At 36.6% G+C, this 13,260-nt stretch overlaps 2 protein-coding genes across 3 annotated transcripts in view; both read right to left on the minus strand.

The window, feature by feature from the left end:
* Positions 1-13,260, minus strand: part of snx30 (sorting nexin family member 30) — a 360,763-nt gene that overhangs the window by 13,118 nt on the left and 334,385 nt on the right. The window lies entirely within an intron of this gene.
* Positions 3,156-4,965, minus strand: LOC140277511 (testis-specific serine/threonine-protein kinase 1-like). Its single transcript, XM_072372580.1, has 2 exons — positions 4,714-4,965; positions 3,156-3,911 (listed from the first exon to the last, which is right to left on the minus strand). Exons 1-2 carry the CDS (start codon positions 4,963-4,965, stop codon positions 3,156-3,158), a joined length of 1,008 nt encoding a protein of 335 aa, XP_072228681.1.

The following is a 13,260-nucleotide window of genomic DNA, read 5'->3' on the forward strand; positions in this document are numbered from 1 at the left end:
GGAAGATGACGTGAATGGATGAGGCATGAATAGAGGTCCCAGGGTGTGAGAGAGACATGACACCTCATTATTCAGGTCTTTGTGCATGTGTGCATGTGTGTGAGTGTGTGTGTGTGTGTGTGTGAGAGAGTGTTGGAATAAAGGGCAAGCAGTGGGATAGTTGGGGGTGTGGGTGGGGGTCGGTTAAGCATGCCAGATGTCTTATGAAGATGTCTTATGAAAAATAACATACAAGCACACTGACAAACCCCCTGCCCAACATGTTTGTTCACATTCTGTTTATCTTCAGGATTCCTAAATGTCATTGCATGCTTTACACAACCTTTACAGCTGCTCAGTTTGGCATCGTACACCTGATTTTCTTCCTATGGAAACATCTTTAAACCTCAGCCCATAACAGTTTCTTGCGTACAAAGTATTTCCCATTGATTTGTCATTTGAACCTCAGGACAATAAACCAAACCTTATCTTTTCATCTTTTGCCACAATGGTACAAAAAAGAAAAATAATAAATAGATAAATAAAACAAAAATAATAAAACCTGTCATACTTGCAGAAAGAGATGTGAAACCATCTGGGATTTTAAATAAATAAATTAGCTTTATATCACTTAGCAAGAACAGCTGCTAAGAATCTCAATATAATTTATATCAATCTCAAAAGTTTTTTTAAGAGATTTGTTTTAGAATTTACAGCATGTTTCTCACATGTTTCCAGTATAGACAAGATTAAGGCTTGACTGTTATGCTGATGTGCATCGGTATGCTGTATGTCTGCATGAGCATTGCTTATAATAGATAATATAGATAATACTCATGCAGACAGAAAAAAAATATGTCAAGTGAGGTTTCATACATTTGCTGTCTGCACTGTTTTATAAAACAATTCTAAAAAGAAATAGAATGAGAAACCTTTTTTTTTCTTTTTTCATAAAAGACACTGACTTCTGTAGACACTGACAGAAAACTGTTATTTTCTTTTCTGCTTTATATTCATGGCTTCTGGTCCTCCGACAGCCTGGGGTGTCTGTATCCATACCAATACATTGGTCTAATCAATAATTGACTTCAGTTATACCACCTCCTGGCCTATTTGACACCACTTGACCTTTGCACTGAAAATGTTTCTACTTTTACGTGAATGAAGGCAGCTTCTGCACCTCTCAGTTGTGTCTGGTGTAGAGAAGACAGCACTTCAAACTCTAAAATAAAAAGATAATGTTAATAATCATAATAATAAAGCAAATCATGAAATGTTTAAAATGGTAGGAGTTTTTTGAGAAAATTGTTGGTATTTTGGATTTGCTTGTTGCGTAGTTCAGAAGAATGATAACAGCAGAATGTGCATGCACCACCCATTTAACCTGGGTATACATCTGGCATTACCTAGGGAAAGCAATTGATAAAATATATAACCATCACTCCATCACTCATCACCCCACAAGTCTTAAACTTTGTTTAAAATCTTTCAAATCAGAGCACGGCAGATGAGCGGACCATTATTCATCAGTGTCTAAATTAGAGTCAAATCAATTAAGTTTTTGTTATTACACAACAGCAGGCCAGACCAACTGGTAAAATACCCCAGAGAAAGATCAAGAAACAGGTGAGCAGAATCATAGCGATACATAAGAGAAAACATTTTAAAAAACATGAAGAAGTGTAAAGTTTTTCTGACATTACATTAATGCATACTCTTACAAAGAGATAATTGCATATAGATGTGAAAGAATCACTAGTTCAAGTGAAGTCTAGTTCAAAAAGTGTTGTGTTTCATTGCCCTCTGCAGGTTAAGGAAAATAACACAGACATGAGGTGAGTAACTTTCACCTGTTTATTTGTATAGTACTGTGAAGGACTGGCGACCTGTCCAGGGTGTACCCTGCCTCTTGCCCAGTGAGAGCTGGGATAGGCTCCAGCCTGGATTAAGCAGGGATAGAAATTGGATGGATAGATGGATGGATGATTTCTACAGTAAATTGAATAGATCTAAAAATATTTATATCTAGTTTCAGAGGCCATATGTGAATATGACCCAGAATGCTGCCCTCTTTTCTGGGCCAAAGTTTATTTAAAATGGAATGAGGCAAAGTGGAAAACTGTTCTGTGGTCAGACAACTAAAAGTGAGAAATTATTTTTACAAATGATAATCCAGATTCAAGGACAGCGATCATCCAGCTTGTTATCAGCATCCCGTTCAAAAGCTTGCATCTCTGATGATATGGGAGTGCAAATACCTATGGAGCAAACAACTCGCACATCTGGAAAGACTTCATCAATGCTGAAAGGTATATAGAGGTTTTAAAGCAACACTATCACCCATCTAGACTACAAGTGTGTAACAAGCTGAATGTCAGATTGTTATAAGTATGTTTAGATACCTCTCTCTGAGCAAGTGATACAAGCTACGGGGGGCATGACTCACTCACGACATGTTGCCTTAATCATTGTTGGAGAGCATTATATTTCCATTTATGATAATTTAGTCTCTGCAAGGACAGTGTTGTCTTTAATCCATACAAAGACACAAACATTTTTTGTTTGTCAAAAGAATCTTTTGATAAACTCATCCTCTCAAGATTCTGACTGCTGTGAATTGCTCAAAATCACCCCCACCTTGGTGCGTTAATGATGGGTCCCTAAACTGACTCTCAGCTAAAGGAAGACCTACTCCTACAACTGGGCGATGGGACAACATAATGAAAACAGCTGCAAATTTGAATGAAATTCAATAAAATTTGAGTTGAAACAGAGCAAATGGTTTTACTGGCAAGGATCTGTCAAAGACTAAGAAAAACCAGGAAGCTCAAACATAGAGGAGGATCGATTGGTGAGGGATGGCAGGTGAGGATAAATACGCACAGGTGAAGGTACTGGAGCGAATGATTAGAACTGGAGGGAGTTGAGAGGACTATCGAATAATGAGCTAGATCCGATACAGAACACAAAGCAGGAAAAAGGTAAACACAGAACCAGAAGAATAAATAATCAGCTATGAAAAAAAAACACACGAGAAAGTCAAAAGACAAGAACAATGGAAACACAAAACAAAACACAAATAAAAAAATAAAAAAATATAAACTACTAGAAAACTTAAAATACAGGAAAAACAGAATGCAAATTCATGACAATAGAACTGTGTATTGTCTATTTATTCAGTGTTTTACAAGCTTCTGATTTTCATCTTGAGATTGTTGTCTTGGGCCAGAAGCTGATGGTCCTTCCTCTGGATCTGAGTTCCTTTCTGACTCTTGCTCATTGTCTTTGGCCTTTTCATCTGGAGGTCTTCCTTGTGCGGAACTTGGGGTTGATGTGGAGGCTTCATCACTGTGTTCCATTTTTCCCACACATAACATCCACGAACTTGCCAATATGTCGCTGATCTTGATCCGCTGCTCCACAATCGGGTGCAGCATGCGACGGATGAGGGATTTTGCATCAGTTGAAACAGACATAACTCTTGGGAAGTTAATCTTGTGTCCCATTTGAATTTTCACCATCTTAGTAATGTTCATCGTACCGAAAGGCGCTGATGCATAGAGCATCATATACAACACGACACCCATACTCCACACGTCGGACACTTTTGGGTTATATGGACAATTTTTCAATATCTCAGGTGCTGCATAGGATGAAGTGCCGCAGTAGGTTTCACTCAGCTCCATCTGACCATCTATGTATGTGAGTTTCTTGCTGAGTCCAAAGTCACACACCTTGAGGTTGAAATGATTGTCAAGTAGCAAGTTTTCACATTTAAGGTCTCTGTGAGCCACATCCATGTCATGAAGATATTGGACAGCCAAGCACAGATGCTTGAAAAGTCTGCAGCTCAAATTTTCAGTTAGGACCCCTTTGACAGCAATAAGTTTTGAGAGGTCTCCCATCAAGCACAGCTCCATCACCACATAGACCTAGACATTTAAAAGCGAGCAGTAATGATCTGTGCAACAGAATGTGTTTGTCAATCGGGCAGTCAACTACTTTGGTCCTGAATTTTAACAATGAAAAAATTAATAATATTCTACACACTTTTAAGCGATGCTGTTTTGCAGCCTCCAGGCACTGGAGGAGGTTTAATGTTCACTTTGGCCTCTTCATTAGCCCATGAATCATAATTTGGGTTAAAAATACCAGTTGGAGCTTCGAGACAATTTTTCATTATGGTTGCAATATCCACCGAGTTTACATTTGGGAAGTACAGCAGTTGAAAGGAACCAGATTTCTCCAAGAAATTAGAAACAAAGTCCTGTGTCAAAGTGTTCACGGATCCTTTCGCCTTGACTTTCTCCCTCTGCTGTATTTATGGCTCTATAATCCCATCACTTTTTTCTCCTGATGAACAAGAGTGATCATCATTACTACTGCTACAGGACTTTGTTACTCAAACATAATGTTTTGCAAATTTGCTAGTAGATGGATACTGATAATACTTAATTGGTGAACTCCATCAATGCTACATGTTACATTACTTAGAAATCCTTCAACATGCCATCTTAACTGTAACCCATCAATGGTATGTTTACAAAGACCACCAACAGATGTATTTTGCAGATGTTCTCCTGTATATGTTTTATAATAGTTTCAAATGTGAAAAAAGTTATTTAATAAGAGAATATTTTAAATAAGAGAATCAACGGCAAATAGACAAACCTTTGGTGCAAGAAATTCTTGTTCTGAAACTAAAAGAATGGAAATATATAAGGAAATTCTTACCGTGCCCATGTGTGATTCAAAGATTTCATGAGTCGTGACAATGTTGAGATGTTTCAAAGATTTAACGATCTCTTTCTCACGGCACAGAAACTTTTCTTTGTAACTAGGATTGACTTTCTTAGTGTCAATAATCTTTATAGCGACCAATTTCCTCAGGTGAGTGGAGTGTGCTTTCACAACTTTACCAAATGTGCCTTCTCCAAGTAATCCCTTAAATGTATAACCATAGCTTTCCATGAAAGTTTTGTTCATCATGAATGAAACACAATAAGCTGTGTCACTGTATCATTTCCAACGTTAGCTTGGCAGTGAAATGCAAACTGGCCACAAGTAATAGAATCCCAACACTATGACATCATGTTCTAGAAGCAATGATTCTGAGAGCTTTTCAGTGCATCACATTGTTCTTAATGACCAGACAAGGTGAAAGGAGGCAGACTGAGATTATTCTCTGTGGCTGGCTAAAGGTAGCCAAAAACTAATTCTAAAATAATAATTACTGATTACTGACAAAAATAATTATTGACAACCCATCAGATTACTTGCATCAAGATGGCCAAAGGTAGACAAAGCTTCTGTTGATTACTATATCAACAAAAGAAAAACTGAACTGCAGAAAGTCTTTCATAAATTATTTTGAAAACCAAGAGAAATGAAGAAAACTTGAAGCAAGGTGAGGCAGTTTGTCATGGGTGAACATTTGCTAATCGTTAAAACCTTGTTCACTTCTGTGCTATCTGGTAAAAGCGGTTCAAATATTGTTAAAATACTCCCTTTAAAGGCAGAAAAGGAGTTTAGAAATCGCTTGCATTGGACATAATATTCTTATTTTAATGAACATTTTATGTAACTGATGTTGTTTGGTTGTGGCAACAAACTAGGACATGAAAAACAAATTTTAAGTTCTGTGGTTTTATAGGTTTTGGGAAAATCTTAGACACTGTGGAACAATAAAAGGTTTTATCAGAGAATGCTGTTGAATTTCTATCATCCGGTCATAGTCCTCACCCTTCTGGGGATGGAACAAAATTTGCGCATTAGAAATATTTCAATAGCATTGTCTACAAATTCTAAAACAAATTCTAAATTAAAAACAAAGAAATAACTGAAGCCTATCCCAGCTGCCATTGGGTGAAATACACGCCAGTCCATCACAGGGCCAACCATGCACATTCACAGTCACTCCGAGGGTCCATTTAGAATCACCAGCTGGCCTAACATGTATGTTTTGGGTCTGTGAGAGGAAGCCAGAGTAGCCATAAAGAACCTAAGATGGAGAGAACATGTACTCCACACAGAAAGGCCCCAGGCAAGATTAGAACCAGGAACCTTCTTGCTTTGAAGCATACGGCTCATATTTAAACACCTCGAAGGAATAAATGTATCAAATTTTCCCAGTTAGAAAATCAAAAAATTGAAATCCTTGGTCCAAACTTTGAATACATTAAACTGAAATAACAATACAAACACGTGCACACCCTCACACACAAACCAAATCTTTCACACAGCTCACTATGTGCCCCACCATCTGGGGATGTTCTCTCCTCCCTTTGTTTCATCCTTTTATTTCTTCCCTATCCCTGCCTCTCTTTCTGCTTCTGTGGATAATGTGTACTGAGAATTTTCTCCACTCGCTGTTGTGCTGGGCCTCAGGTGAAAGCTGCCTCCTTCTGTGGTCTTGGCAGTTGCCTGAGCGCTCCCTTTTCCGTCCTTTGTAACGCTTGCCATGTAGCTGTGGGAATATGTTAATTGCTTCTGGACACCAATCAGCGTTCATGAAATAGGCAAGTATTCACCATAGCAGATGCTCATTCACAGTGTAGCAATGTGTCTCCTTGTGTTTTTTTTTTGTAAGAAAGCTATTTAGACAGCTGAAGAGGCAATGTATGTAATTACTGCTCAGTGATTGTTTGCTTTTGTAGATATGCTTATTATCTTAATAACACAGTGATTATCATATCAACATGACAAATGTTCCACGTCAAAAATAATAAGAGACTATTAAATATTGTTCTGTTCACCAACTTATTGTTGGGGTCTAATAAAAATAACCCGATAACATGGTGAAAAACAATGTAATTTAGGTTCTCTTCTGCCTTTTTGGATAGTGATTACTGATAGCGGTACCGCTATTTGGGTGTGGTTCCTAGATCAAGATACTGTGAACACTAATATTGTGTTCCAATCTTGGCAAAGATAAAAGTTGCAATATGCTGCTTTGCATGTAACTGGTCTAAAATGCTCATTGAACAAGTGTGATTTTTGTTAGTTTTGTCACTTGGAGAAACCCTTTCCCTATCTTCATATTGAGTAGTAAGAGGTACACAGACCAAAATCTGAACGTAGAACACATCACATTCAGCTTTCAAAAGTGATCTACTATTGTTTCTTTTTTTTTAATAGGAATGGAATTTATGACTAGAATTCAGATAACACACTTAGACCTCTTACAAACAACTTTAAAATGCCTTTGAGCATTATTTTACAGATAATGAATTGTATTTACTAAAGTCATTGGAATTCACCCTCAGCAGGGCAATGATATACCTAATTTACCCATTTTCATGGGGATCAATAAAATTTTTTATTGATTTTACTCAAATCACCAATGACGAGCTCTGTGGTGACATAGTAAGAAAAGTGATCCTGCTGATCTGTCTGCTAACAGATCTGGATTGTGTTATGCTGTAAGATGTTCCTTGTCCAATGCCAACAGTTTCTGTGTAAAAAAGAAAAAAAAATCATCACATTATCTGTTGGGGTCATTTAAGTATTTTCTAAATTAATAACTTAATAATCTGGAACTGGAGTCCTTGCTTTGTCTGAGCACAATCTCTTGAAAATGTCATAAATATGCTTTTGTGTAAGCCTATCAACATACTAGGGATGTGCACTTCAAGTGATAATACCATTCAGAGTCAACACTATATAATAAATGTAATAATTTGTTGCCAGTTAAAATAGAATAGCGGCACAACAAAACAGAAGTTGCATAAGCTATTTGATTTCTTATTGTTCAATGTTGTTCAAAAAGTTGGAAATCATTGCCAATCCCTGCCACATACCTGTGCCTCAGCTCCCATCTTGTTGGAAGAATAAAGGTGAAACACTTAAAGAATAAAGGGCATCTCTCAGGGACAGTGTGAAGGTGGATATTAGCCAGTCTGAATCTAAACTTTGTTCATCCACATATGATGATAAATGTTTCTATAAGTTTCTTTTCTGGGTCAACTCCATTAAGAGTTCAGACTGACGAGCTCATCAACTGATGATGGGACCATGGTTTGATTAGTGCATTCATGTCCAGGTAGAATACATTATATTAGAGTAGTATCAGGTTCTAGGTGACCTCAGTAGTCATTAATGTCCTGATGCCCAAAGGGTTGGATTTCTCTTTTTCTGTATCACTCCTTGTTCTTTCATCTACTGTGTGATTGCCTACTTCCAATCATATTGTCCATCAGTTTGGCATAATTATCTTCTAACCCCTCAGGATTCTTGGCCAGAAGAACAGGTAGTAACATATCCACTAAAAAGGTATATTAATAGGTAGATATTATAACTTTTTTACTCCCCATTTATTATGCATTCAGTCTCCAGAGTTACACCGATGTCTCAGTCCCAAATTCCAAGTCTCCAGGCTCATGATGAATGGCCTGTTTTTTTTTTCATGTTTTTTCTTCTTTTAACTCTCTATTACCATGTTGAATTATTGGTGGTAGAAGCTAAATGCATGAATTCCTACAATTTCTGTTTGCAGTGTAACAGCATTTTTTTTAGGGAAATCTATGAAAACAGAATTTTATATTTTATTTATTTGTCACTTCAAACAGGATTTTAAGTCACAGAAAGCCACTTTTAAAGATATTTAGCTTGCAGCGTCACTGACCATGAGGTCAAGAGATCTCAAACTAGCAAGAGTTTGTTGTTGGCGGTTAGAGTGGTAAGTGATGTGTCCCTGTGTGCCAAAGTTGTCTGTTCTCCCTCAAAATGCTGTTCTGTACCTAAAAAGCAGATTCCACTTAGGGTCTATTTATGGGCCTGCTGTAGGAATAATAAACTTTAACTTTGACAGTATTCTACATCTGACCAGCTAGCAGGTTAAATATTGAGTGGGACATTTAGTAATGGGAAGGGTCACAGAACAGCAATCATTAATTAAGTTAATGTTATTAAATTAACACTCACTACTCTATCACAGCAGACATTATGTAGTGGTTTAACATTTGTGTTATTACAAACTACTTTTTGCTGTTTTTTACATTTGCAGCAACACAAACAGATTTGCACTGTTTCACAAGCGGACACCCGGTTAATTGGGTAATAACGAGACTGTTTAATTGTGTGTGTCATTCACACATGCACACAGACTGTTACACAAAGAGAAGGAAATACTGGCTCACATGTCACATCCAGATGGAGCTCCTCAATCTGCCTTTAAACTGTCACTTGAAACCATAAACATGTCAAATCAAGTAGAACTTTACTTGTCCCTAGAAGGGCAATTTAGTTGTGCGGCAGGAATACAAGACAAAGTCAACCACACACAATGCAATAAAGTGTAATAATACAGAAACTTTACAGGCAAAAATGCAGCTAAACAGCCCCCAAAATAACCCCAAATAAAAATAAAGAAAAAACATACAATCCATATCTGATATTACATAGTAAATTCCAGTATCATATGCATTCTTTGGAACACTTATTTACAGCCGAGTAACTGAAGTGTTTAAATATGCTTTGCTGTAAAACTGGCACAACTAAAAGTTTCAGTTTGCAATAACACCTTGGAAAACTGTCTTGAGATTACAGAATAAACATTGCATAGAGCAATAAAGTTCAACAATTCAAAGCATTGCAAATACACCTAACAAGATTACCATGTGGTGATTTGTTTAACTTGTGCCAAACCACCAAAATTTTACAGCATGACAGCAGAATAAAAAGATGTCAGCCTATCAGCAACAGAAATTAAACCACCTAGAAGCATGACATATTTACTGTTATTATTATTGTTATTTGCCAGCTGGGCAGTTTCACTAGCCTTGTTTGCACTGTTAAAGAATTACATCTCACAAAGCAAAAGGAGAAAAGTGGAGCTTTAGGAGCTGTTAGATTAGATTTCATACACAGCCTTGTGGTTTGAGTCCATAGACACAAAAAGCTCTTACAATAACTAAAATGAATTGGAGCATTTCATGATCACTGTGAGGCAAAATATCTCTTGGGGACATTCACAGTGCTGATCACTGTCCGTTTCAGAGGTAAAGAAGATCATCTACTGACTTACTTTTAATCATGAAATACTAATTAGATCCATTAATTGTTCAAGTCCAGTGAGATTCATGGTACTGAAATGGTCTGTCAAGACTGCTAGAAATTTGTCACAAGTGCCTCATTTCAGTCCAAAATACAATATGGGATCATTTTATTATATCTTAGGATCATTCCAACCAAGCACGATAGACAAGACAAACTGATTAAGGATATGTTAAAATACACAGTACTTTGCAAAAGTATTGAGCCATTCTTTATATCTCAAAATTATTTATTTATTTTTTTTTAACTTTTTTTATGCGTCCATGATTCAAAGTCAATATTAAGTGGCTCAAAAAGAAAAAAAAACACATTTGTCTGAAAACGGTCAGCTGGTTGGAGACAAAAGTTATAAGGGGTGGCTCAAGACTTTTGCTCGGTACTGTAGACACATCTTTAAAATTGACACTCAGGTTTTCATTCTCAGAACTCAGTCAGAAATGTTGCTTCAGTTGGTAATCAGCGCATTTCAGCTGAAATGTTCATGCAAGGGTGATCACAGCTAATATGGCTTAGGAAGAGTGATTAAGTCTGCAGTGAAAATGGATAATACCACTCTGTTTGTTTACCTTTTTTTTCATTCCTGCTGAAAGGAACTCTTTGGAATAATTAAAAGAAAACATTGAAACTTTTTAGTTCTCTCTTTATCATACACTCTGAACCTCTACACATACCATAGCAAATGCATTATTAACTGATATTGCAAACAATTCTACTGAAATGCATTACTGAAACATAAATTTAAACATGTTTTATCTCCTGTGCAATTAATGTGGCTCATCTTGAAGTAGTAGTACAATGTGTATGACGGAAACTAGAAAGCAGGACTAGCTCCCCTTTCTGGTGAAGTACAGTATCTCATGTCACTGTATTATTTGAACATTATAGCTGTTTTCTGACTTTAAAAAGTAAAAAAAAGAAATATGAAAAAATGCAGACTCTGATACAGAGTCCATGTTGCATTGCATTACTTCAGCAACTTCTCTCTCAGATGAACATGTATCAAAATAAAATATCAATGTTTTTTTCTCTATCTTGGAAAGACTAATGGTACACTAGATGGAATAACACCAACAAGTTGCATCACATTTAAACATCTATAGATGGGGCTTGTTACAAAACACAATTTCTGTCAATAAGTACCTGATAAGTTGTATATTTCCCTCATTAATCAGATATTATTCCATTTGTTAAGCAGAATTGCTGGAAGCTTGTATCTGCCAGTGATACAAGAAAGTGTACGATATATTTTAATATATTAAAACTATACCATGGTGTGTCATTGTGTATGAAGACAAAGAGGAAGAAAATGACAAAACTCAAACCAGTCTCACTTGAGAATGTGCATCATATACATAAAAACGTGGTTGTGTCACAATAAGGCCTTCATAATGATGAGATGTCAATGTTTTATTTAGGTTTTTCTTTTGTATAAGGTAGTGCATGTGACCTGATGGCGAAAAAGCAAAAATGTTGGGATTAATGGGGCCCAAACTCATAGGTCTTGTGTGATAGCCACTGGGTAGTCCTTTTCTTCTTATAGCTTGTTAAGCGTAGCAAACATTATATTTGTCACAGTTTCACACAATACAAAATGAGGGCAAGTCACAATTGTGAAAGGGAATTGTGAGTGTCTAAAAAAATTGTGGCATAAATACTAGTTAATTGTTAGGTTTTTTGGGAAACTGCTACCTTCTGTGCTGATGCCGTTGTTCCAAAATCTGGAGTGAGACTGCATTGCAAATACAATACACTGCCCCTGTTCTCACACAGAGTGGCAATTAAACACCAAACGTACCAATACAATCATGCCTTTACTGATTTTTCTCTGATGTTGTCAAAAATGTTTAAACAGTAAAATATTATATAATCAATTCAGTATATATAGTAGATACAAAGTACACAGTGGATAAAGAATGACATGCAGGTGTCAATATAAATGTTTCTTGTAAAAATCAGTTTACATTCAGTACTGTTGTATGTCCCCTCCAACATCCTGATGTGAATGTGTGGATTCAATTCAAGCCATCCTCAATAAAGAGCACCTTCCACCAATAAACTGACGTACCCTTTCTAAGTAGAATGCGCCAGTCTTTAATTACAATGCTGCCTTCTGTATCAGTTACTCTTATGTGTTTTAAGTAGCCCTGCTGCCAAGATTAAAGAGGTATGCTGAATTACTTCAGTTCATGTCAAAGTGTTGTGACACTGATTCATTTATGCCCAATTATGCACCTATGGAAGTTAAGTCTTTCTGAGTTTGCTTTACTGTCAGTATAATGGGCAAATTGTTTTATACTCTGTTTATTTCTTTATAATGTTTTACATACAACAGACTTGATCTGCCATCTTATTTTCATAGTCTAAATCGAATCCTTTCGAGTTTTTGATCTGGCTGTTGTTTTTATCAGCAGAAAGTGCACAATCTTTACTTTCTTTGTTCACATAAGAATGAGCATCTCAATGGCCAAAGGTTTATATCACAACAAGAAAAAAATGTATATATTTGCATCAAGACACATTACTGAAGAGGAACTTCTTTTGCCCATGCACATCCTCTCCAGCCTCTTTCATGAAATTCGACCAGGTAGTGTTTGTATGGTTTTGCTAATACAATTCTCACAAATGACACTGAAAATGTACTCCTGCTATGTCATTCCAAGGAACATTAACGTACTGTTGAAGAAGCCCAATTTTGATGATTGACAAAAAAGAAGACCGTTTGTGGAAAACATAAAAATGTAAGAGATTTTCATTGTTTTGTAAAGATGTACTGTTTGTCCTCTCTATTCATCCATATTCTGCCACCAAACTAAGAGTGGCAACTGGACATGTAATGCAACACTTCTTCCTAGTAACACACGGTGGGTATACCTGGAAGTTTCTAAGATGTTCCCTGGCCAGATGGGATATGTATTCCCTTTGATTTGTTTTGGTTCTTCTTTGAAGTGTACTCTCAGCTGACAGTACTTGGAATTCGTCACCACTGAAGTCAAGACACAACCAAATCAGATGGTAAAGGAGAGGCAGACCCCTGGCAACAGAAATAAACTGTTTAATATGGACAGCCAATATTTTACATTCAACAAATGTTATGCCAGCATCCAAAATGGATAAATGAATGTAGTATTTTGGTTAAACCTCAGTATTTAATAATTGATATCCCAACAGGAAAATGCTTCCCTGCATCACTACTCTAATATAAAAGATCTGAATTATCTTCAGCCGTAT

Source organism: Leuresthes tenuis, unplaced genomic scaffold (genome assembly GCF_036924035.1).
Source record: "Leuresthes tenuis unplaced genomic scaffold, fLeuTen1.0.hap1 SCAF_19, whole genome shotgun sequence".
NCBI lineage: Eukaryota > Metazoa > Chordata > Actinopteri > Atheriniformes > Atherinopsidae > Leuresthes > Leuresthes tenuis.